General features: G+C 34.2%; 1 protein-coding gene and 1 pseudogene across 3 annotated transcripts in view; both read right to left on the bottom strand.

Moving 5' to 3' along the window:
- Positions 1-959: 959 nt before the first annotated feature.
- Positions 960-1,352, bottom strand: LOC138841505 (small ribosomal subunit protein eS24 pseudogene; annotated as a pseudogene).
- A 9,710-nt stretch (positions 1,353-11,062) lies between these two features.
- The window catches only part of Cdh12 (cadherin 12), an 836,266-nt gene continuing 820,437 nt past the window's right edge, over positions 11,063-26,891 (bottom strand). For all 3 annotated transcript variants that reach the window (XM_070042221.1, XM_070042223.1, XM_070042222.1), the window contains 4 exons: positions 24,467-24,588; positions 22,076-22,193; positions 20,322-20,573; positions 11,063-18,119 (listed from right to left, as the gene is read on the bottom strand). In XM_070042221.1, the coding sequence (XP_069898322.1) occupies positions 17,620-18,119; positions 20,322-20,573; positions 22,076-22,193; positions 24,467-24,588 (992 nt within the window). In that variant the 3' untranslated portion in view covers positions 11,063-17,619. The remainder of the gene's footprint in view (positions 18,120-20,321; positions 20,574-22,075; positions 22,194-24,466; positions 24,589-26,891) is intronic.

Here is a 26,891-nt window from a genome sequence, read left to right on the forward strand (position 1 = left end):
ACTGAAGAAGGACTTCAAGTAAAAAGAAGTTAGGTTAAACACCCTGAACCCTAATTCTGACTACTCCAAAGGCCTAAGTTAATTACTGACTCTCCCATACTTATAGCTCTACTTTTGAACAGAGAAAGGCAATACATAAGAGAACAGGTTATTATATGGGTATATAAAACAAACAACATATTTTATCATATATATATATATATATATATGATGTATGTCTTGTACTGCATTGTTGGCATCTACTTAAACCTTATATACTGTTTGGTCTACACATAAGACAAAATGGAGAGAATACTAAGATGATATTGTGCATATGATATTCTGCAAAGAAAGGCAATAATAAACTATATGCAATGTGATAAATAATAGTTTAGAATTAGGAACTGAAATTAGACTCCGTTTGGTACAACTATATAATTTGTTAATAATACTATAGGATGCTTAATTGTTTTACATGAGTGCTAAGAGAACACTAGGGAAAATATGTAATTAATCATCAAACAATACATCTGTTATTAAGCTAGAAGAGTAACCATCATAGATACATATGAAATTGAACTGATATATATATGTATATGTATATAAAATCAACTTATTTCCTCGAAGATCATGAAAATATGTGATTTTATTTTACTTCCCCATTGTTTACTATGGTGTCCATGCAGAATAAATTAATAACATATTTGTTTGTGAATAAGTATGGTTAAAAGTTAAAAAAATCAACTTTCATGAAATGTCTTAAAATGCATAAAATTTTATTGAAATATTGCATTGGAATAGAATTTTCAATTAATTTTGGTATCTTCTTGGATAGTTAAGATCATGTTTGTTTCACTACTATGAGAACAGTTTGTCAACTAAGAATAATATGTTTATATCAACTTCATTTTTTAAATTATTGAAGGTTTTTGCAGTTTACTAATCATTTCGTGAATAATTTGTCATCAGTGCAGGTAAAGTCATAGCAGGATCTTTATCCTTTGGCTTTTGCCAGCTCCAACATTAGCACTTGCAGTCCTTCTGAATTTCTTCATTCTGTTCTTGTGTTCCTTTTGCTGTTTCCCTGATGTCTTTTTCTTTTCATACAGGTCATATCTTGCAAGTCTGTGTTTGGGCTCACTTTTTTTTGCATACTCCAAGGAATCATAAATCATGCCAAAGACAGTTGTCTTGCCACTACCAAAATGGGTTCTGAATCCAAATACAAAGATGACATGGGTGTGGTCTTGTTCACTTTAGCACGTTTTCATGATTCTCTTTCCAGGTTGAATGTCTTCAATGACCATCTGCTTCCTCTGAAGTAGTTGGTCTGTTATGAATTTCCTGGTCCAGGTAGTTATTGTGTCATTCATGATGGCAGCAGACCTTCAGCCAGCCAGGGAAGAAAAAAAAGTATATCCATTATAAAATGACATTATTCTTAAATGTTTTAGTAACTTTAGTAACTGTAGTATACTGAGTCTGCTTACTTGGATGAAAACAGGGTGACATGATACCATCTTTGTATTTCCTTTTGCAATAATTTAAATATGGCATCCAAGAGTTTATTGGACATCCTATTAAGTAAATAAGAGTGAGTCAATGGGTTAGAAGGGGAGAGATAGGTAAGAATGCTGAAAAAGGTGACATTAATCAAGATGCATTGCACTCAATAACTGCTTTGTTAAATTGCAGATCCTCTGTACAAATACTTAAAAATAATAATACAAAATCTAAGTGGAAAAAAGAATTTCTGATACATATTAATTATGGTTGTGAATGGTAAGCAACTTTAAGGAATTGTATTGTATATGATTTATGGGGACTTTATATAAAATATGAAAATAGAAACTAAACTGTCCTTTCTTGAATGCAGCTTCATTACTGACTGGCTCACATAGGATGATGAATACAAGATAACACTGTAACAAGGAAGACTCTCAGAATATGAACATATTGTATTTTCAAAGTGAAATTAATATAATGACTGCTTGATAATCATTTAAAACAACAAAATATGCATTAATTTGTAGAAAGAAAATGATTATAAGCAGAATAGTGACCTGAACAAAAAACACTTTATTAGGAACTACATCTTTTTAAATAAAAATATTAGGTGACCAATACATTTCTTTTTAAACACTGTTACATCCTCCTTCATTATCTCCCACTTATCATTTCCCACTCCCCTCCCCCACTGGTTGTATAGTTCATTTCTAACATAGTGTCTAATGAGTACCATTGCTGCATTAGTTCATCCTTTGTCCTGCTGGTTTTGTGACTCCCTTTCCCTTCCACAGATCTGATAAGCATATACAAGACAAAGGGTAGCAAACAAAAACAAAAAGAAAAATATAGAAATAACTGCATTCAGGATATAATAAGAACCTTTTGTTTCCAATCCATGGTGTTCGTTTTGATATTCTCCTTATTTATGGTCCTATGCACTTAGCAATAGGGCTATTGTGATACCCTGCTAAGAGTATCATAGACATATTCTAGTTATTATAAATGAAGAAAAACATGAAACCTATATTTCTTTGGGACTGGCTTGCTTTGCTTAATATTATTTTTCCAGGTCTCTCCATTTCCTTATGAATGGGGCAATGACATTCTACCCCATTAACAAGTGGGCTAAGGATTTAAAGAGAAACATGTCTGAAAGAATGGTCAATAGACAAATGCAGAAATGTTAACCATCTCTGGCCATAAAAGAAATGCAAATCAAAACAACATTGGGAACTACACCTTATTATGTCTACAAATGTGAGGCACTATTTAAGGATCCCAGAATCTGGATGTCTCTGAACATGGTGGTAGAGGTGTGTATAAGATAAGGGATGAGGGACAGCACGAGTGAAAGCCGAAGAAAAAGTAGAGCTAATAGTCGCTCTCTCAATATGAAAGCTTGATTATCTGCAGAGATATTGAGGGAGGACTTGTGCTTGGCAGAAACTGGGAACAAATCTGGCAGATGATTTTAAACAAATTCTATACAGACTAGAAAATGAAACAGGCTGGAGATAAGTAAGAGATTATTAGCTTAAATGTGTCAAGAGGAGACAGACAAATAATATGGAAAGGCTGTAATCATGGAAGTCCAAAAAAAGTTCAATATTAGAGTTCTGAAAATTATTAGCTTTGAGACCCTGGGAAATTAAATGACTTTTCAGGGTTTCAGGTTTTCCATCTGAAAAACACAAACGTCTCAAGTCTGGGAACTAAGAAACAGATGAAAATTCTTTTTTTTTTTCTTTCCCCCCCTGTGGGGCAGAAATTACAGCATAAAACAGCTCCTAGGCTGCTGTAAGAATTAGCATGGGAATCTCTTTGAGAGTTAAAAAAAAATCAATTGACAGTGTAGTTTACTGCAGAAATCAAATGTCTTTGAGATCGAACAAGTGGGAGAAGAGATGAATTAATTTTTTACCTGCCAAAAAGCTCTTTGAGAGGAATGACATTTAGGACATTGTTATCACTGTGCTGTTTTTACTCTTTACCTAATGGTTGTCACTTCCTTCTTTGACAATAGTAAGTGCAGGTCTCTAGGATTTGAACTCAGTGCTTTACCACATCCTGGCTGGAACAAAATCATGGAGACACACCTCTAAGCTCTGTCTAGGCACAAACATGCAATAAAATTCACCCACGAAACCTTTCCATGTTCTTGGAGATCACAGGCATGTGGTACTGGGTAGTACTTTCTTTTTGTGGAAACAAAGTTTCTTGTAGTTTTTTTCCTGTGTGGTCAGGCACTACCTTCATCCCAATTATAGTCTTACACATAGGTAGGATAATAGATACATTTCATGTGTATAGTGGTCTTGAGAACCTTTCTACCTCGGCTGTCCTGGAGTCAGGATCCTCATGTTCACATCCTTTCAGGCTTCAGTACATCTTCGAATAGGGGGGGGGGAGAAATATAGTTTTCTTTGTGAAATAAGTATTTATTTTGGGAGATCAAATTCATGAACTCACATACCTTTCCCCAAACAAATCATGTGTTTGTAAATAAAACTAAAAATTATTTGGGCTGTAAATATTGGACTAACATTTTGGGATGTAAATATTGGACTAATATTTAAATATTTTAGTTAATGACATCACCTGTTAACACTTTAAATGTTTTCCAAGCCTGGCATCAGTGAAACATGACTTTCATCCTAGCGTGCCCATAGTTCAAGCCCCAGGACCAGCAAAACAACATATAACAAAAACAAAAGACAAAACAAAACAGCACTATCCTAAAATTCTATAAATTATTAATCATGTCATCTGAATGTTTGTAAGACGAACTTCCTGAGAGAAGAATGCTCTCTAACAATTATATTGTCATTATTAGAACAGCTGCTTTAGATTTTAGATGTAATTTGCTTTGTCTGTATGACTCTGTTTTATCTAGCTACTCAGGTTCACAATTAACCTAAATTTGAAGGGCAATTATTTCATATTTGCTTCCACTTCTATGTCAATAACTGACACATTCTTATCCCTATATTTGGTATATGACCTTTTCAGGAATTTTTAGAGAAGTTTATAAGAATTCATATTATAAGCCATAATGAGTAAATATCAGCATTTGGCTTTGATAATTTTTGTGTATACTTCATCCTTATAACTTGCTTTTAATGTCTTTCACAATCTCCTTTCTAAATAGGAACTTTTGGTATGTTACAATTGAAAATGCAATTATAAAATATCACATATGACTTCAACACTATAATTAGGATTATCCAATAATAAGCACATTTGAAGCATATATATATATATATCAATCTAGAAAAATAAATGTGTTCTAAATTTTATTTGACTTTTCTTGGATTCAGATCACTTTTTTTTATTCTAGCACATTTTAATAAAGTCCCATTTTGGGGCTGGGAAGGTGGCTCAGTGGTAGAGTGCTTGCCTTGCAATGCATGAGGCCCTGGGTTCAATTCCTCAGCACCACATAAGAAAAAAAAAAAAAAAGTCCCATTTTGCTCTTTCTTTTAATAGTACATTTGTGTATAGAGAACATTATATAGCAACCTGAGAGATATTTTCATATTAAATGAACATCTCATGTAATTAATAATTAGCCTGAAAAAACATTGGAGATAGTAGGAGAAGGATGATAAAAGTAAAGTTATTGCATCTAAAAATACTCTTGGTGGCTGGAAAGGTGGCTCAGTGGTAGAGTGCTCGCCTTGCATGCATGAGGCCCTGGGTTCGATTCCTCAGCACCACATAAGCAGAAAAAGCCAGAAGTGTCGCTGTGGCTCAAGTGGTAGAGTGCTAGTCTTGAGCTGAAAAGCTGAAGGACAGCGCCCAGGCCCAGAGTTCAGGCCCCAAGACTGAAAAAAAAAAGAAGTCACAGTGCTGAGACAGGTTTATTTTGGGTGTTTTAATTACCAGTTGGCTTTAACTCAGGACATCCTCACTTCAGGGCTGGCTATCGCTGCTTGAGCGATGACTGATTTTTAGAAGACAATCTCATTTTCCCTGGGCTGTCCCAAACCACAGTCTCTTAGAAATGTTTACTGAGTAATAAGAGGACAGGACCACCACAAACATTTTTCCTGTTTAAATAGATTCTCCTGAATTTATTGGCTGGGGCTATCCTGCTCCTTCCAACCCTGTTCACCCAAAGAGTTGGAAAGGCAGGATTCACATCCATGACTATTGGTTGTGAGGAGGATACACCAGCTTTGACCAGGGCGAACTTTAATAGTAATCCTGCCACTCTCTGCCTCCAGAGAGAATGCAGGTGCAGAAGCCGCCTGTGCTTGGTCAAAATACAACTGGGTAATCACTAGTTAATAGAATTGTCCTCCTCCTTCACAGCATATCCACAGCAAAATGGGCTCTAGTACAATGTTAGAAAAGTGCCCAATAACTAATGAATATATGAAGGAAAACTTGAATGCATGCATATACACTAATATTATTTAAACCAAAGAGAATGAAATAATTGCTATTGCAGGGGAACTTATGAAACTGATGATCATTATATTAAGAAAAGCAAAACTTTAAAAAGAAAATGTCACTTGTTTTCCCTCATCTATAGAATTAATACCTAAAATGATGATGATATCAATGATTTTAAACAAATGGTAATTAAGTGCTGGGCTGGGGGCTCATACCACTAACCTTAGTTACTCAGGAGGTTGACATCTGAGGTTTGCAGTTCAAAGCCTGTGTGAGAAAAAAGTCCATGAGACTCTTATCTCCAATAAACTGCTCAAAAAAAACTTTACAGAAGTGGTACTGGGATTCTAGAGGTAGAGCACTTTCTTTAAGCAACCAAAGCTTAGGGACAGTGTCCAGGCACTGAGTTAAAGTTCCACAACCAGATAAAAAAGGAGATAATGAGACATAAATCTAGAATGTGGACATTAGAAGCTACACACATATATATATATATATATATATATATATATATATATAGATAGATAGATAGATAGATAGATATGTTCATATATACCTATCTATATGAAAGAGGCAGAGAAAGCAAGAGGGAGAAAGTATAATGAAGCATATTAATCAGTAAAAGGAGAGGGAGTGCTCAGTGATACAATGGAACAATTTGTCCATTTAAAACTGTACAGAAGATAAAGACACAAATATAGGGTGTCGGGGGCTCATGCCTGTAATACTAGCTACTCAGGAGGCTGAGATCTGAGGAATATGTTTCAAAGCTAGCCTGGGAAAGAAAATCCATGAAAGTCTTAACTCCAATAAACCACCAGAAAACCGGAAGTGACGCTGTCGCTTAAGTGGTAGAGCACTAGCCTTGAGCTGAAGAGCTGAGGGATGCACTTAGGCCCAGAGTTCAAGCCCCACAACCAACAATAAATAAAAAAATAAAAAAACACAATTTTTTTCTTTCTTGTTATTGTTTCTAAGGTATTGATAAGGTGATACTTTTGTTGCTTTGTGTGTCCCTCCCCCTTGGTATAACCCCTGTTTTCATTGTATTTGATGTTGGTAAAATTTGGGGACAGGAAGGGACAAAAGAAATTATTTAAATAGGGATACAGGTGTACCCATTCAATGAGATGTACAAGATGCTATGTTGAAAAGTGAACCTTGAAAAATGAACTTTACAGTTTAGGGGGGGGGAGTGGATGTAGTTGTGGAGGTGGGATGGAAGGGATGGTAGGGGAAAAACAAAGAAGAAGGCAACAATGCTTGATAAGAAATGGACTCATTACCTTGCTCATGTAATTGTAACCCTCTGTACAGTATTTTCACAATAAACACATTAAAAAACTCTACAGAATTATCACAATGAAGGCTCTTTCTACCACTAACATTTACTAACAGATTTATCATTAAACAATCAGATATTACTTGAGTGAATTAAATAACTGCTGCCTCACATCTGTATTCCTAGCTTCTCAGGAAGCTGAGATCTGAGGATTACAGTTCAAAGCCAGCCCAGGAAGGAAAGTCTGTGAGACTCCTATCTCCAATTAACCACCAGAAAACCATAAGTGGTGCTGTGGCTCAAGTGGTAGAGTGCTTGCCTTCAGCTAAAGAGTTGAGGGGCAGCACCAGGCCAAGAGTGCAAGCCCCATGACCGACAAAAAAAAAAAGATACTTTCTATAAAGATTGAGTATCTGTAACACAAAATGTTTATTAGCAGCAGTTTTCGGACATTTTGCAGACTTTCAGTGTTTACTCATACATAATGACATGTCCTGTTCTAAGATCATTCAGAAATGAATAATTGTTTTGGAATTAACAAAAAGGAGTATGTTTTCAATATGGTTAATGTAGTATTGTTTCTTGTCTGAAAATACATGTCAAATGTAGTTGGGACCCAGTGAAATCACATTATTCATTTTTATTTCAAGCATGCTTTACATGCACAGCCAGTCAATACATTTACACTATAATTTCAGTGTGCCTGTGTTTTGTCACCCTCCACATGGGAACAATGTAAGCTTTCCATTTTCATTATCACAGAAGGGACTGAGTGGTTTAACACACTGCGGCATTTTGTACATGTATTTTGTATGTTCAGGTCAGAGGTGCTCCAGCTGTGCATGTAAACAGGATGAAGTACCACAAAAGATAAAAGCAAGGTAATGTAAATGCAAAATGCTAAATTAGTTGAATGTTATAGTAACTATGTGAATTTCAGGGACAAATGGTGTCAGAGTAGATTTTTTTGAGACATCATGAAGGACCTTTATGAGTTAGGAGGAAAGGGTTAGCCCTGCAGAGCCTACAGTCTTCAATATGCACATGAAACAAACTGACAGATATTAAATAAGAAATAGAAAAATCTATTACTTGTATCCAGGCATCAACATCTCTTTTTTACTTTACAATAGATCAACCAGGCAGAAAATCAGTTAAGATGTAGATGAACTGAGCACACCAGCAGTCAGCGTTATCTGACTGACATTTATGGAGTGATACATCCAAAGACAATGCCATGCACATTCCTTCCAAACTGACATGAACCAACACCAAGAAAGAACATCTGGGATAATCTATCTCAATAACTTAAAACAGGAGAACTCATATCCAACACTCTTCCATTTGCAAGAAGACAAAAAGACTTAGCAAAAACGTAACTTGAAATATCCTGTTGTTTGTAATACTTTTCTTAATAATACAACAGTTTTCTCTTTTATAAGCTAAAGAACACTCAGAAGTGAATGATTTTTGAATTAACAAAAATGAGTATGTTTTCAGTATGTTTAATGGAGTTTTATTTCACGTATGAAAATAGGACATTTTAAAATTGCATTAAGAAGAGATAAGTAAGGGACAGTGATAAATGCATGAGTTTGAAGGAGATACATTATATGGATATGTAGAAATGTCACAATCAACAGTTTGTTACCACTAAGATATGCTAATAAAATAAATATATATGTTAGAGAGATAGTAAAACTAGTGTGTAGAGGAAGTTGGAATCACTAAAAGCATGCATTAGTAAAGAAAAAACTGCAACAAGTCACCTAGTATTACACTTTCAACTGATAAAATATTAACATAAACATAAAGCCAGCTATTAGAATTTAATTTGTCAGAAGGGAAGACATTGAAATTGAAAACAGTAACAAAGATATCAATTCAAGAGAAAAATATAAGCTCAATTAAAAACTATATTTTTAACCAGATAAATCAAGTAAAGAAATGTGTAGTCACAAATTAACAATACAGGTGAGGCTCTGAGTTTAAACCCCAGTACTGCCAAAAAGAAAAACAAAAACAAATTAACAATACAGAAATAAATGACCCTAGACTTTGTTACAATGAATCTCACATTTGAATGACAATTAATGAATGTCATGAGAACCATTACTTCCATAAATTTGATAATTAAAATTAGTTTTTGAGATTCTTGTGTAGTCTAGTTATTACAGCTTTGTCTGGTGTAGCTGGAAAAGAACTTCTCACATTCTACACATTCTAAATTTAATTTAATTTAATTTAATTTTAATTTAATTTTCTACACATTCTAAATTTAATGTAATATTTTGGTAGAAATATGGGAGTTTTATTGAGTATGTCAATATTTGATAGGTTTTCATTAATTACAAACTAATGTGCTAGATACATGATTATGTACTTTTTCTTGTGGGAGGTTTTCTTTTCTTTTTTTCAAGTTCATGTCTTAATAAGAAACATGCGTGCAATTTTAATTATCAAATTTATGGAAGTAATGGTGCTCATGACATTCATTAATTGTCATTCAAATGTGAGATTCATTGTGACAAAGTTTAGGGTCATTTATTTCTGTATTGTTAATTTGTTTTTGTTTTTGTTTTTGGCAGTAGTAGGGTTTAAACTCACCTGTATTGTTAATTTATGACTACATATTTCTTTACTTGATTTATCTGGTTAAAAATACAGTTTTTAATTATGCTTATATTTTTCTCTTGAATTGATATCTTTGCTACTGCTTTCAATTTCAATGTCTTCCCTTCTGACAAATTAAATTCTAATGGCTGACTTTATGTTTACGTTAATTTTTTATCTGTTGAAAGTGACTAGGTGACTTGTTGCAGTTAGGAAATGAAGACCAGAAAATTAGTTCGAAAGTCTGTTTCAATAATTAGAGCCATGTGAACAAATTATCACCCCACATAATAAACAACTATTTTTTCTTTTGTTTTTCTTCGTCCATCCTCCCTCTCTCTAACACTCTCACCTTCTCTCTAATACCCTCCTTTTCTCTCTTATACCCTCCCTTTCTTTCACCCTCTCTCTCTTTTTTCCTTTCTTTCCTTTCTTTTTCTTTCTTCTTTTCTGCCTTTCTTCCTCCTTGTACTCTTTCTTAGCTTTTGTTTCAGACAAGCTGGAGCTCTACCATTTGAGCCACAAATCCAGTTCAAAAGTTAACTTTAAAATAGCCACAAACAGAAAAATAAGAGGACGATTTAGGTAAATTATTGAAAAGCCAAAGGAAAAAATAAGCTGGGTGACCTTTATTTCAGTGATGATACTGTGATCCCAACCATAACCACATAAACCATGGGAGAATAAGTTTGTTGAAAGTAAAAGTACTTGCTTTGTAAAAGAAACTGATTACAAATCTCAAGAAATATATGTGAAATATATTTTAAAAAACATAAAATGAAATATTTTCAAATATGTCTGGCTGGGCAGTTTGAAGCAAGCCAGGCAGGAAACAATGTGAGACTCTTGAAATGGCACTAAGGTTTCAGTGGTAAAGCACTCGCTTTCAGCAAAAACAGAAGTTCAGGGACAACACCCAGAGGGCAAGCCCCAGGTCCAGAAAAATGATAACAATAAAAACAAAATGCTTAAATAAGGAAACAGTTTGACCCACTGTAAGAATGAGATGTAGGAAACACTATTAAAAATGAACTTTAATACTTTGGTGGAGGGGTGTATTTGTGGAGGTGGGAGGGAAGGAATGGTAGGGAGAAAACAAAGGAGGCAACAATGCTCCACAGGAAATGTACTCATTACCTTGCTCATGTAGCTATAACCCCTCTGTACAGCATTTTTACAATAAAAAAGTACAAAATAAAAACAAACAAAAGCATTTCTGATAAAAAAAACTCATTGAAAACACATAGAACACTCAAAAACTAAGGAAATACATGCATTTAATAGGAAAACAGATGCCACCTAAAATAAAATATAGATATTTTAGAACATGCCATATTATAAAGAGAGACAGAATAATATGTGACCATGTAAATTGAAAATTGATCATCAGCAATGTACTACTACACATCTCATAGTATTATGAGCCTAATTCATTTGATTATTAATAGTGAACAAAAGATTAAAGCAACAGAGATATCCTTCAGCAAGCAAATAGATAAATTATTGCCAGTGTATAAATGGATCAAAATTCTCTAAAACAAAATAAAATTTTCACATTTCATGAAGTCATATATGAGTCTTTAATTCATATCACTAAGTGAAAAAAGTCAATTTGTAAAAGCTGCACACTATAGTATCCATTTTTAAACAATTGGAAGGCAAAACTATGGCAGTAAACAAGTCTGTGCTGTACATAAGCTCTAGAGTTTGGAGCCACACAAAATGTGAAGCATCATTTTCTGATGGAGTTGTATTGATGTGTTAAAAATGCTTTGTAGTCATCACCATCTATAAAACAATAACTTTAACATATACATATTAGATGATATCTTTAAGATATTAAAGCAACCAAAGTTTGAGTAAGGAATATGAGAAAGGATTCGCCTCATAAAATAAATGGATGAACCAATGTCATTAGAAAGCTTGGGACAAGTGGCATTGCACATGAGAGGTTTTGAAGGGAAAAAAAGAACTCCGATAAAGTAATTTTATTTGAAAGTGTGATGAAAAATTCTTAATATGGAAAATAAACAAGTACTAATATGAATGTCACACGTAGCAGGTAGTGCTCTCAGTGTAGAGTGGAAGGTTTTCTAAACAAGGCAGAAAGAAATAATCCATGCGGTAAGATGTCAGAGGTTGAAACAGTATCATGTACTTGACATTGACTTAATATAAATATAAATAGTTACACAAAGAACCATAATGAAGGGTAAGATAATAGTCATATATGCAGATAAGGATAAATGTATTTCCTTGCTCTGTCATCTGAGAACATCTGAAAAAATACCTTAGTAGAAAAAAATGCTTTGTGATTCTTGTTTTTAAGTTACTTTTTCCAGTAAGAGAAAATGAGACTTTGGGACAGATTCTAGAAAAGAATCAAAATTATAGAACACCCCAGATACTGAAGTAGAAGACACACACTTTTCAATATCTATATATTAAAAAAAACACTATGGAGGATATGTATAGGGCCATGGAAGCCAATAGAAATTGCTTTATAAACTAACATTGAGTTATGAGACAAATTAAGATGGGCATTTGAGTTCAAGATATAAAACCATAACTAGAATAACACATCCCTCATGCAAAGTCCAAACAGTTATGGATATTATCTTCCCTCATGACATAACTATGAGCTTCCTAAGTGGAGGCGGCAGAGTGACTTTCTTCTGCAGACTGAAGTAAGGAGTTGGATAAAATCAGTAATTCTCACTGGAGACACTTGAAAAACTACCTCAACTACGTGCTCAAGGTGGAACATGTACAGTGATAAATCATTTGGAAGGTGTGTTTCTCTGATAGCACACACACACACACACACAAACAGACACACACACACACACAAACACATCTCCAGAATAATCATGAGAAGAGATACACACAGATGCCAGCTTGTGGGACATGCTACACAATACTGATTGATACCAGGCGTTTCTAATGAGACTGTCATGAGTATTCAAACAATATTTCAGAGAAGCTTTCACACTCATGGAAAACCCACAAAATCACCAGCCAACAACCTGGAAAGTCTGCCATTAATGAAGTCACTAAAAAGGAATGGTACATAAAGTAATAAAAATGAAGAAAGAAATTCTTAATAAGGCATATATTTTAATTACAAAGGTATCGGTATCAGTTCATTAATTATGAAAATGTTTCATAATAATTAAAGATGTTAGCAGAGAAAACTGGCTTTGAGATGTATACATAAGTCCATTACATAGTATCTTAGAAGTTTTAAGTTTATTTTTATATCAAAAGAATAGAATGACAAGGCAGTGAGCAAGTCAACAATAGTTCTAGAATGTAAAACCTTGAAATCCCTGTTGAAAACCGAACCAAAGGGCAAATGATATGGTAGAGAGGAAGGAGAAGGGGGGAGATGGAAAAAGACAATTCGGAGCTCAACTAACATCACTAGTATTCAACTTAGAAAGAGGGAGATAGAGGCTTGGCTATAATAACTTTGAAACAAGTACTAGAATGAATGAGTTTAAAAATACCAAAATGAGTTGTGTGTATTTACCACCATATAATATCTACCCACATGCATTTGTGTAAATATTGCATATTTCTGTGGAGCTAACATAAAACATATATATATATATATATATATATATATATATATATATATATATATATAAACCCACACTAAATCTAAGGGATTTGGGATACTGTTTATGCATAGTTAAAAAGTGCTGTTCTAAGATCCTCCAAAGATGCATATTACAAAAAAGAAATAGTTGCATGAGAACTGGGTGTAATAATTTACGTGGGATGTGGGTGGGTATGGAATCCATATTGAAGAAAAGCTTTAAAAAATGTGAATTGGAAGTCCTTGATGCTGATGGATTAAATGAGATATAATGGTGTCTAAAGTCTATAGAAATCAGAGGAATATTAATAAAAGGACCAGTAGGCATTTTCAGTTATGAACTTACAAGTGAACTTCACAAGAACCAGAATCAAGGCTGTATGTAAGTTGTCAATGAGAGAGGTAGGAAAGGCCAGTGGCCTCTATCCCTGCTGAAGAACTGGACCATTTGTTACAGAATGCTCTTAGTGTCTTGGCTCTACCACTGTGTGCTAAATGTCTCCATGTAGCCTTCTTACACTGTAGTCCACTCATATGTGAATAGAGAGTATGATAATGTCTCCTCGGGATATTGAAAAGCATTATATTTTCATAGGACACTTTGGACAAAGTTTGTACTTGATAATTTGTCATTATAATTTTTAAATATGGAAATAGAAGATTATAATTCCCCCTATTGTTTTATTATTTCTCAGTTTATACACATGCTAAGGGTATTCTTTCCTTCTATTTCTTTGATTTTAATTAGTTGGATATTTTTATTTTATTTTATCTTACTTTTTGGTGATATTGATATGTAAACCCCATCACTTGAACCATGACACAATTTTCTATCTTAATATTTAAAGCAAGGTAATTATATACTATTAGCCTGAAATCCATAAGAAAATGTATGAACTTTTGTTATGAAGTGATATGACACTAGGAATTATGAGCAATTTGTATTAAGGAATTAAGCAGCAGTTCATAATTTAAATTGGACTTATTAACCTAAAATTATTTATTCATCTGTTTATGTGTGTATGGTGAATGGAACCATACAATAGTACAGCTCATTGTTGTAAAACAATCTGGTACCTTTTTGCATGAACAAATATCAAGTATAAATTATTGTTTTGTTTTCGGTTTCCTCTTTTTGCGATTGTGTATATATGAGACACCATTCTATATGAGACACAATTTAATGATAAGGACATTTACTTATGAATCATTCTGTGTACTATGTCTATATTCAGAATATGACTATATTTTGAGATTAGGGGGAGTCTCATGTGATAGGTCCTAAATTGCCAAGGGGTGTCCATTTGAGAAGAGAATATCAGGAAGTATAATAGGAAAATCATGTGAACACATGGAATAAGGCTGTTCATAAGCAAGCTGAGAGAAACCAACCAGGTAGAAGAAGATATAGGTAGGAGAGGAAAATGATGGAAGAGGTGACTTCAATTCAGATGCATTTTTAAGAAGTAAATTTGTGTTTTTAAAGCCCTTTACACCACGTTATCATAGAACTAGTGAATTAAAGTAGTGAAGCTGAAAAAGTATGCAATAAACGAATGGAAAAATGATTATTAGTGTAAAGGAATGAAGACCTACAACTTTTATTTGCTTGATTAATAACTCTGTCATGTGGTCTCAAATGACACGCCGCTCACAAGATTTCTTTATGTCACTATGGTTTCTGTGTAATTATTGCATGTAGTGATGAATACATTTCTTTGAAAACTGAAGAAACCAATAATGTATAATGAATAATCTTGCAAATAATAAATGATACTGTATGTTAACTTTCTTTGGGAAGATATTCTGTAGGCAATAGTGAATTGTATCATGTGGGCATACCGAGAAACTGCAATGGTTTAATATGACTTTAGAAACAATTATATATTTCCCCAAGCATTATTATACTGGCATTGATTACACTGCATGAACATTATAATGAAGTTTTTAGGGCAGACCTGAGCACTGGTGGCCATGTATGTAATCCTAGCCACTCAAGAGGCTGTGATCTGAGGATAATGATTAGAAGCTACCCAAGGCAAGAAAGTTCAGGAGATTCTTATATTCAATTATTTTTGAGCTGTGACTCATGTGTTAGAGTACTAGCCTTGAGCAGGAGATGTTCAGAAACACCACATAGGCCAAGAATTCAAGCCATAAGACCAACATGCATGCACATGCATGCGTCTACATGCACAAATGTTTAATCAGTGTTGAATGGAAGAAAACATGGTCAACAGCTTCTTAATAGGGAGAAAAGGAAAATGTGCAATTGGTAGACACTAAAAAGAAAAGGAAACAGCTCCAAGTTGGTCCACTGCAACTGTATGAATCTACATCAGGTTGTTTATTATTTTTGGCCAGTCTTGGGGCCTGAACTCAGCCTGGGCACTGTCCCTCAGCTCTTCAGCTCAAGGCCAACTCTCTATCACTTAAGCCACAGTGCCACTTCCAGTTTTCTGAGTGGTTTATTGGAGATAACAGTCTCATGGACTTTCCTGCCCGGGCTAGCTTTGAACTGTGATCCTCAGATCACAGCCTACTTAGTAGCTAGGATTACAGGCATGAACCACAGGTGCCTGGCTTACATCAGATAATTTTAAAGGAAACATTCATACGTGAATGCAGAGGAAAGTGCTCTGCTTATTCATAACTGATTTTCTAATGTGTGAGTATCTACCTGTGCAATGTTGCAAATAATAAACATATCTATAGATAAGTGAAAGATATAACCAGCTATTAATCACATCTTAATGAATTGGTAGATATCTTGTAGATTTAGTTATATATTAGCCACATCTAATGAATGTACCCATAGTCACTGTATAAACAATTTTAAGAAACAATATTAATTTATGGTAATTTTGCATATGAGTTGTGTGCATTTCTACACAGTCCAATGTAATTGCATGCAATGTTAATAAAGTTTATTATTATGTTTATAAATACTAATATTTATAAAAATGCATTTGATTTAAACGTTCTTCAAGGGAGTGTTTGAGGTAAAATTTTGTAAAGTGCATAAAGATTTTTGTAGACTAGAGGACAGAGACATAATGCTAAACTCATTGTATGGCTAGATCTAACAGATGTGAAGTCACATTATCTAAGTAAGTGAATATGGTTCTTAATATGTGCTCTGTAATCCCATAAAGTTTGGTCATTATTTATCCAGTAATACATAATGAATATGTATATATAGAATATAAATCTAGTATATGCTATTTGATATGTGTTTCCTTTTCCTTAACAGATCGCAAGAATCTTTAGTAGGTTTCTAACTTATATTCTACAACTTTGATTAATAGCACCCTTTTCAAAATAGAAACTTTCCTAGATACATGAACTGAAATGTATCTATGACTGCACACTCAAATAAACCAATGACATTTAAAAGTAATTTCCACACACGGGTAGAGAATTAAGCAAAACGGATATTTATTTTAATGTGGAATTTGAGCCCTGAGGCCTCTCTTTATAAAGAGGGATTTTTTTTCTCTATTTGCTTTTGCAAAACTTTATTTTTTTGAAAAGGTAACATTTTAATCGACATCTTTAATATGAATGAATATTAAGATCAAGACTTATATATTGAATTGGATATTATCACATTTGTTTCCACTTTCTGAAAGGGTAGGAAAAGCAGATCTGTTCTGGCTTACAGTTTAGAAAAGAAAAACCTTTGATTTATAAGAAGATGGAGTTCACAGAGTCTTTTTTTTCTCAGTAGGAATGAGCAGTTAGCAGGTTGCTATTGCTCATTCTTTCTTTTCCTCTTCATGACTGAATCCTTCAATGCCATCACAGCAGAGCGTAGGGTACACCACTTTAAATGATAAGAGTTTCAATAGGCACTTTAGTGGAATTAAGAAAAATCGATCACTCTTCCACCGTGATGCCACAAAGCTGTCTTCATTCTAGGTTGTCATGTCAGTAAATTATATTTAATAGGCCTGAGCTTGTCTCAGTGTGTTTCTGAAATAACAAAACAAAACAGACTAAGAACATATCATAGGATTTATCTTGTGTTGGCAGAATAAGCCAAAACTGACAATACGATAAATATAACAACTTGCTAAAAACCAGATACTTGAAGGAATCTTGCCCTCTGTATGCGTGTGTGTGCATGTGCGTGTGTGTGTGTTTGTGTGTTTGTGTGTGTGTGGTGTGATTTCTATTCGCTTCCTTTGTTAAAAGTTTACCCTCTCGGTTGTGTGTCAGCCTTAACTAATCTTTCTTAAGTGACTTTATCAGGGTTATAACTCTCTTCTTCACCAAACATGTCTGCCAAGACCTTAAAGCGGGGTCCCCAGTCCGTCAGATAATCATAGTCCTGATCCGCCTCTGTGGTGACAGAGTCTATGGAGCTGAGGGATTCTGCGACAGAACCATTGCCTTCGTAGGCATATGTGGCCAAGGAATCATACGGGGGTGCTCCTGGGTCCATGTCGTTTTCCTGTAGCCTCTGATTGATGAAATCCCTTATGTCTGTGTTATCTTCCACGGGTGGTCTCTGACGAGGTAAACAGAGAGAGTCTGGTTTTATATCCCTGCGAATTTTGTTCTCTTCTATCACTTTGGGATTTCTCAGAGCCCCAATGTCGAAAGCCTGCGTGTCTTCCTCCCCGCCGCCTTCATCATCGTAATGGATGACGTTGTCTCTGATGTCTTCCTTAGAGGTCATCAGGGTGTCCTTCTTCTTCTGCCTCCGCAGCGCGACATACAGCACGACTATGGCTAAAAGGAGACAGAAAATTGCAAGGTGAAAAAGAGAACAGACATATCATCTCTTCTTTCCACTTAAAACAAAATAGGTAAACAAAACTAAAATTGATCCGTGTTGGCTTACTTTCCTTAATGACTTCCTGCTATTTTCAAAGAAAATACATGATAATCAATGAGATCATGCATCTATCTTTCTCTTCTTTATTAGCTAACCACAATGAAACTTTGAAATGGTCACAAGAAACCACAGGAAAGTTGTTCATCGTATCAGGGGTAATCCTTCGGTTTTAAATAGTTTAAATTCAAATAATGTGCAACAAAAATAAGAGGAAAATATATGATAACTCTTAACAATATAAAGCAGTGAAACATTCCTATAAAATACTTAATTATTGTACTTGTAAATACATGTAAATACCACTTATAACTTATTCCCTCATTGTAATTACTTGCACTGGCATTCTGTATTTTTACAGAAATAACCAAAATTTTATTTGAAACAATTTTAGGAGAAATAGAGAGAGGAGAGAAGAAAATGAGACAGAAAGAAATGTGTAATATAGACTATAGAGCCTTAGTTCTATTAATTATGTCAACTAAGATCTGTGATTATTTGATCTATGTGGTCTGCCATACTTAAATATGTTCTAAATGAAAAGACTGGCATTGAGGTAGACTTCATGAAGCAAGACAGTACTTTGAGATATTTTTCATAAACTTCATTATTTTAATCTCTGTTGATTGCAGATTGACTCAATGATGTCCATTTCTTCTAAGTGTGATTGGAGACAGATATTATGAACATTGGTCGGGCTTTCCCCCATTTCTCCAACAGTGGCAATAGACAAAAGGATAGAGTGTGGATTGACCAGAGCATTCCAGAAAACCCCTATCATCAAATTAGAAAGTGATGAAAAATACAGGGTAAAGAAAGTCCATCTAGTCCTTCTTCCTCTACAATTGAAGTGGGAACAATTGGAAGTAAAGGTCATTGTATGTACTGAGTTTATCTATGTGGAATTAATAATATACTATATAAACTGGACCAGAAATTCACTTTCCAAGTCAAACTGAGTGTCATTTGTCAGAATGTTTTCTACAAAGTGTTGCCTACTTATGGACTGACTCCATGTGTGATCTCCTAGTACTTAGTTTTACAATCTTGTTTTCTATCCTAGAGGTAGAAACAAGTATCCTACTTGTCAAATATTTAATATTAAATGGAACATACATATAAGCAAACTCATTCCAACCTGCATGGTTTTTTTCATTCTTTTTTTAAAGTAAGTGTTTTTAAATTGATGAATGCCAAAATATGTTATCTGTGTTTCGATGCATTTAGTAACAAAATTCTTAAGTTAAATGGAAAAGCTGGCTAGAATTTATGGAAATGTAGGCCTATACATACTCACACAAAGATATTACAGGAAATATTTATTTTAATCCTATTCCTTTTCAGTACAATTACTATGTTTCAGAGTAATAAAGTGTTGATGTAAGGAGACAGAGAATAGTGGAAGAATTACTTGGAGTAACAATTCAAAAAGTGTGAAAGTAAAATTGACATTTCTTTGCTTGACACTTGTTTTTAGGTTTTGCTTTTTCTTCCCTTATTTACTGAATTCTGAAGACATGTTTTGATGATTATATTACACTAAACAATATTAGACAGTATTACATTAGACAGATACTAGAATGCAAAATGATTTGCCATGCCATTGTTATAATTGGAAATGTAAGAATGTCATTGCTGCAAAGGCCAAAAGCATAAAACTCCATCAGAGATTGAAATCATCTTGATGATACTGTTTTTGTTTTGTTTTGTTTTGTTTTGGGGGTCCAGTCATGGGGCCTGAACTCTGGGCCTAGGCGCTGTCCCTCAGCTCTTCAGCTCAAGGCTAGCGCTCTACCACTTGAGCCACAGCGCCACTTCTGGCTTTTTTTCTTTTTGCTTATGTGGTGCTGAGGAATCGAACCCAGGGCCTCAGGCATGCAAGGCAAGCGCTCTACCACTGAGCCACCTTCCCAGCCCCGATGATGATGATACTGTTTTTGAGACATTAAATACTAATAAAAATGTACTATGATACACATTGGTCATCTTCTAACAAGAACCAACAATTCAGTGAAGAAAAACATTTAGATAGTAAGTTGAGGAGGGAGGTAGAGGAAAGAGAGAAGAAGGAGAGAAAGAGACTAAATATTCAAACCCACCTAAGAGTATAACAATGCATAGTAGGATTGCAATCAAAGCCCCAGTGCTAAGTCCTACAGGTAGAAAAATGGCTTCCACATTACAAGACAGGATGGTGCCATCAGAGTCACATCTACAAACTCGAATAGTCATAGTGTTTGTACTGCTCTGTACAGGGTAGCTGCTGTCTTCTATTACAACAGGGAGGAAGTACAACTCTTGCTGCCTGCGGCTGTATCCATTTCTTCGGGCTTCAATCCCAGCTGTGTTATCTACAAAACATGATATTTATCATCCTATGGCAAGGGTACACTTCGCCTCTTAAAGTGTAGGAAGCTTTGCTTGACTCAGTTGCATGTATCTTTGCAATTATTTATCATTATAAAAGCTTATCACCAACTATTCTCACAGGAAGTACAATTCCCATGATGAAGAAGCCTGTGTTCTCTTAATTACCTAAGCCTTCTACTCTGGGATGCTGAATTGATCAAATCTCCTTAGCTAACTTCAGCTGAAAATACGGGACTCAGATACTTTGTTTATGAAAAATAATATGACCTACCTTTTCTCAAGCATCTTTGGATTTCTTTTAATCAACCTCCTTATCAGATCTCATCACATTTTTTTCCATTTGTTCTACAAACATTTTTCAAAACTTTGATTTTTCCCTAATTGATAGTACAGGAATTAGAATTTTAATACTCATAGAATATAGAGATCTAGGAGACATAATACCTACAGTCATAGAACTACTATAGTAAACACAATTGAACAAAACACACTTAAAATTTAAAAGGGACACTTTATTCAATTTATGGTATACTGACTTTATGTCAAGTTGAAGATATAGTGTGGATATACACACTGTATTTTTCAATTTAGTATGATATTCCATGCAAATTAAATAAACTATTTGACAATTTGTTGTAAAATTGGCTTTTGGTTAGTTAATTTTGCTCAACTGTAAGTGACCAAAAGTGTTCTGAAAATATTTAAGACATGCTTAGCTGAATTTTTGAGGTCAATAAGTTATGAGACTTAAAAGCATTCTCAACTAGAGCTATTCTACAGTTTAATGATGTAATTCTCAAGATATAATTCCACCATCAAATTGAGGAGCATTTATATTGCTAAACTAGTGTTCTGTATGCTTTTCTTGTTGCTGTGATGGTAGCTGATGCCACAGGATTATCAGCAGTTGTAATGGTGATAGTGATACTTAGGAAAGTGTAGGAGTGAGGTGAAGGCAGAAGAGATTGCTAAAATGATCTAAGTACAGGCACCATAAGAAGCACTTTGCCTGTATAATTGCAGTATAAATGCTCTAATGTTTTCATTATCTACTGTAATTCAAACCACTGTCTACCAGTCATCTAGGCATCATGAGTGGAAATGAAAGCCTGTACCATTCAAATTACAATCTCACAATTCTAACCAGTGTTTCTCTGTGTGTAACTCAAATACAGTAATTAATACACAATTACCTATCCACACCAACAGGGCATGGGCAGGTAGAGCTAATGATATATTTAATTTCCTAGGGAGTCTTTTATTTATTGAATCATTAAGAGATTGTCCAATTTTAATAAAGCTCTCAGTCTATACAGATGAAACAACTAATTTTCTACTAGTCAAAAGATTTGGGATTTACTATAAAATAAATGCATATTTTGTAAGGTAGAGTTCTTTTAGGAAAATACTGAATTTTCTTTCTCTTTGTAAAATTGGACAAAGCTACATGATTAGAGGTTAATATATAAGAGGCAATACTTACTTCTGAAGTCACGGACCGTAAAGTTTGGTTTGATGGCAGCCTCCGGAGATAATCTAAAGGAGAACTGCTGCCCCGCAGGTGAAAGATCTCGGTCTGCAGCACTGACTATCTGAATTATCTGAAAAGATGTTCAGAATAAATTCAAAGTCACTCATCAGTTTCGCAGGGGAACTTTATGTACCAGGAGAATCACTTTATTTAATGAAGCATGCAAGCAGACACAAATGACCCTTCTTAAATCAATAGCAGTGAACCAATTACTTACACATAATTTTTATAAATAATTATATAAACATGTACAGGTAATAATGGTCTGTACAGTTATAGGACAGAGGTAAATTCTAAATCCGTACCTGAGTAACTAAAAACTTGCCAGCATTGAAAATTCTAACAAGCAAAATCAAATTGAAATGCACTTGCTTGCACTTTAAATTACATGAAATAAATGCTTTCTAGGCCAAATGTGAGTATTCTAACTAGAAACACAGTATCCAGTGACTCAAAAGCTCTTGCAAAAACAGAATTTAAAATTATTAAATTTTGTGAGAATGTTCATCTTCACAAATAAAAAAATGAAAAAAATAAGTGCAAGGTATATTATATTAATTTTCCAAATCAGTTAGAGCAAAACTATGATTTTATAATTATATGAAAAGGCACTATTATCATTATTTCACAATTCTTCCTTACTTGTGCCGATATATATTGTTGACAATATCTGGTTACTTCAATAGAATAAACCAAATATAAACCAAAATAACTTCTGAACATTCAACATTAAATTTTATAATGATTTCAGACATTACCTTAATGTCATGAAACGTGGAATTTATCTAATACATTTGATCACTAGTATCCAATCTCATAATCATAACCTACTTAAATGATAAATTATGGATATCTACACATAGACAGCTATATAGACATATGATTGATGCATAGATGTATTGAGCTATAAGTGATTCAAAGCCAGCCTGGTCAGGAAAGCCCTTGAAACTCTTCCTTCCAATAAACTACTCAACAAAAGCTGGAAGTGGCACTGTGGTGCAGAGTGGGAGTGTATTAGCTTTAGTAGAAAGAGGCTCAGGGACAGCTCCCAGGCCCTGAATTCAGGCTCCAAGACAGGCAAACAAACAAACAAACAACAAGTTAGATCACAAAATGTGGCAATTTAGAATTTCCAAATAGAATTTTCCTTAAAAACAACAACAAAACTTCAGCCTTCCTTCACTTAAACCAAAGTCCTCTCAGTGTATTATTTCACTCTTGAAATTCTGTGTATTTATTAAATAGGAACCAAATTTCATGGAAATGTATTGCTTCTTTTATGAACCAATATCATCTATGAAATTGTTTTTACCGTCAAAAATGTAACAAGGATAGACTTTTAGAATATGGTAAAGTCTTTTACATCATACGGATATGAAAACTTTACTGCTTACTGACTCTTACCTGTAAGTGTTAGCTGGAATCACTACCCTAAAAAATCAACTCACATGTAAATCTCCACTGATCTAAGTAATGCCAGGTTTCTTTCTATGTTTCTTTCTTTTTCAAGCAGGTAGATGATAGATGGATAGATGATAGTTGATAGATAGATAGATAATAGATAGATAAAATAGATAAATGAAATATAAAACATAGATACACATGAACTGACACATGACGGATCACATATATACATATTCAAGAACAATAAAAAATGACTAGTGGCTCCAATGCATAGTCCTCAGGCCAGGAAGACAGTGATTGGAGTTAAATGCAGGAAGTGTCCATCCACCCCACAGCTTGAAACTCAAAATCCAAATAACATGATTGGGCCATGCTTTGTATATTGATGTTTCCTCCATAGATATTTTATGGAAATATATTCTTCCAGAATATACCAGATTCCTTACTACTCTATGTATACAAATGCCAATTTCTGTCACATAATAGATGTAATTATTTTCGGACATTTTTGAATATCACATGCTGGTTTCAAGTCTATTACAGAAGCAAGCTGTAGGTTTATGGAGGCTAAAGAATTTGCTGTGCCTTTTATGAAAGCAGATGTGCAAAGAAGGAAAGCCATCAGGAAAAAACATTCTCCTTAATAAGTGTTAACATTCTCAAGCTCACTAGAAATTTCACAGTTAATAGTATCAACAATATGAACTCTATTTAAAAATTTGATTAGAAACCACAAACTCTCCCACTACTGTATTATCTTCATACCCATTTATCCACCACTAATTCACATAAATTCGGTTCCTCTAAAAGCTTATTGCATGAAGATACCTGATATAGATAAATAAGTGCATGTACATTAACTCATATTGGTACTTAGACATGAAAATATACACACAGGCTAGCTTAGTGTACATTTAATGCACAATATCCACAAAATACCTGTCCTGGCTTGGCATTTTCACACACAGCTGTCTCATATGGCACAGATATTTCTGGTGGGAATTCGTTGACATCGAGGACATTAATGAGTATGTTGACTTTGCTGGTTAACAACGGATTGCCTATTGAGAACATTAAAAAGTAAATTGTTATAAAGTTAATATTTATGATTTCTCTAATTAATAATACTTTATGTTGCCTTGCCAACAGAATACATACATGCTTAATGAAAAATTGCTGAGAATTCTAACAGCGAGGAGAACAGTGGATGGGTTTATCCCTCAGAAAATAAGCAGGCCCACTATCATATCCAATCTTCATCTCACATTATTTTATCATAAATACATCCTTTTCCAAGCCCACTGTTATAGCCTTCTTTCCCGTTCACAGAGCCTATCTTTAGCAGTAGTGTTATATATATTTTTTCTTTTTTTATATTTTTATACATTTTTAATTGTGAAAATACTATACAGAGGGGTTAAAATTACATGGGCAAGGTAATGAGTGCAATTCTTATCAAGCATTGTTTCCCCTTCCCATCCCTTCCCATCTCCCACCCCGCTCACCACCACCCCCACTACCCCCTCAACCCCCTGTGGAAAAGATGTATAGTTCATTTTCACCATAACATCTTGTAGATCTCATTTGTGCAATACGTACATCTGTATCTCTATTTAAAGAATTTGTTTTTTCCCTTCCCCTCCACAAATTATGCCAATATCAAATACAATGAAAACAGAGGTTATACTGTGGGGAAAGAACATACAAAGCAACAAAGAAATCATCTTATTCATATGTTATACACAATATTAAGAAAGAAAAAAAAACATTTGAGTCCTTAACCTGGGGTTCATTTCACCTAACATCAACTTATCTGGTCTTTTCTGCTTGTCCCAGACATACACTAGTTATTGCAAATAAGGGAATCCATGGGGCATAAGTTTCTTTGGGCCTGGCTTATTTCACTTAATATTTTTTCCCAAGTCTTTCCATTTCCTAACAAATGGGGCAATGTTATTCTTTCTGATGGAGGCATAGAATTCCATTGTGTATATATACCACATTTTCTTGATCCATTCATCTACTGAGGGGCATCTGGATTGGTTCCATATCTTAGTTATGGTAAATAATGCTACAATAAACATAGTTGTGCTGGTAGCTTTAGTATGGTCTTGTTTGTGATCATTTGGGTAAATGTCCAAAAGTGGGATTGCTGAGTCATAGGGGACCTCTATGTGGAGTCTTTTGAAGAACCTCCATACTGCTTTCCAAAGTGGTTGAACAAGTTTACACTCCCACCAATAATGCAGTAAGGGTCTCTGCTGTCCACATCCCCTCCAGTATCTGTTGTTATTAGAGTTGTTAATTATAGCCATTCTAACTGGTGTGAGGTGGTATCTCAATGTTGTTTTGATTTGCATTCTTTTATGGCTAGGGAGGTTGAGCATTTCTGCATGTGTCTATTGGCCATTCTTCGTTCCTCTTCAGAGAAGTTTCTCTTTAAGTCTTTAGCTCACTTATTTATAGGGTGGTTGGTTCTTTGAAAATTTATTTATTTATTAGGCCAACAACATTTCTGTATCTAGAATATTCTGCATATTTAAGTTGTACCCTTGGAACAAAGTATCACAGGACTTCCTCCTGAAAACAATGATAGATAATGGGAAAATAAAAATCAACTAACATAAGTGAAAATGAAGAAGAAGAATTAAATATGGGTACTCATGATCTTGCCCATGTCATTGTAACCCCACTATACAGTATTTTCACAATAAAAATAGAAAAACTGTGATATATCATATCTTACTCTCTGATGATGTGAAGAATAAATAAAATTTTATTAAAGAACAGCTTTTTTAGGATAGAAAACAATATCATTTGGACAAGGGGTTTCTGACCTCACAGATTCTGGCACAGACTAATGAATTTGTACCTGCAACCCTTTCGTTTATTGAAGAAAACTAAATTCATGAATTCAATTAGATGATAAGTAACACATCTATTTAACCTACTTTACAAAATAATATTTTCCTTTTCTAGAGCTACTTGAACATGGTCTATAGCAAATTATTATTTGGATTATAACATAATTATATGAATGAAAATGAAGGTTCAGTCTTTAATATCTAATTTATATCCTAAGTGAGGACACAGGAAGGAGTTAGAGCTCATTATATATATATATTATATATGTATATGATTATATACATGTATATATATTATTTGTAAAGATACTGTACAGAGGGGTTACGGTTACATGAGTACAGTAATGAGAGCATTTCTTATTGAGCATTGGCAGCCTTCCTTTTTTTGTTCTCCTAGTATCCCTTTCCTGTCCCCCCAAGATACTATGTTTTCAACATAGTATCTTGTACATTGTATAGTTAAAGTGGGTCAACCTGTATCCTTGTTTCAGCATTTTGTT

This window comes from Dipodomys merriami, unplaced genomic scaffold (assembly GCF_024711535.1).
Source record: "Dipodomys merriami isolate MVZ:Mamm:240054 unplaced genomic scaffold, mDipMer1.0.p SCAF_32, whole genome shotgun sequence".
Taxonomy (NCBI): Eukaryota; Metazoa; Chordata; class Mammalia; order Rodentia; family Heteromyidae; genus Dipodomys; species Dipodomys merriami.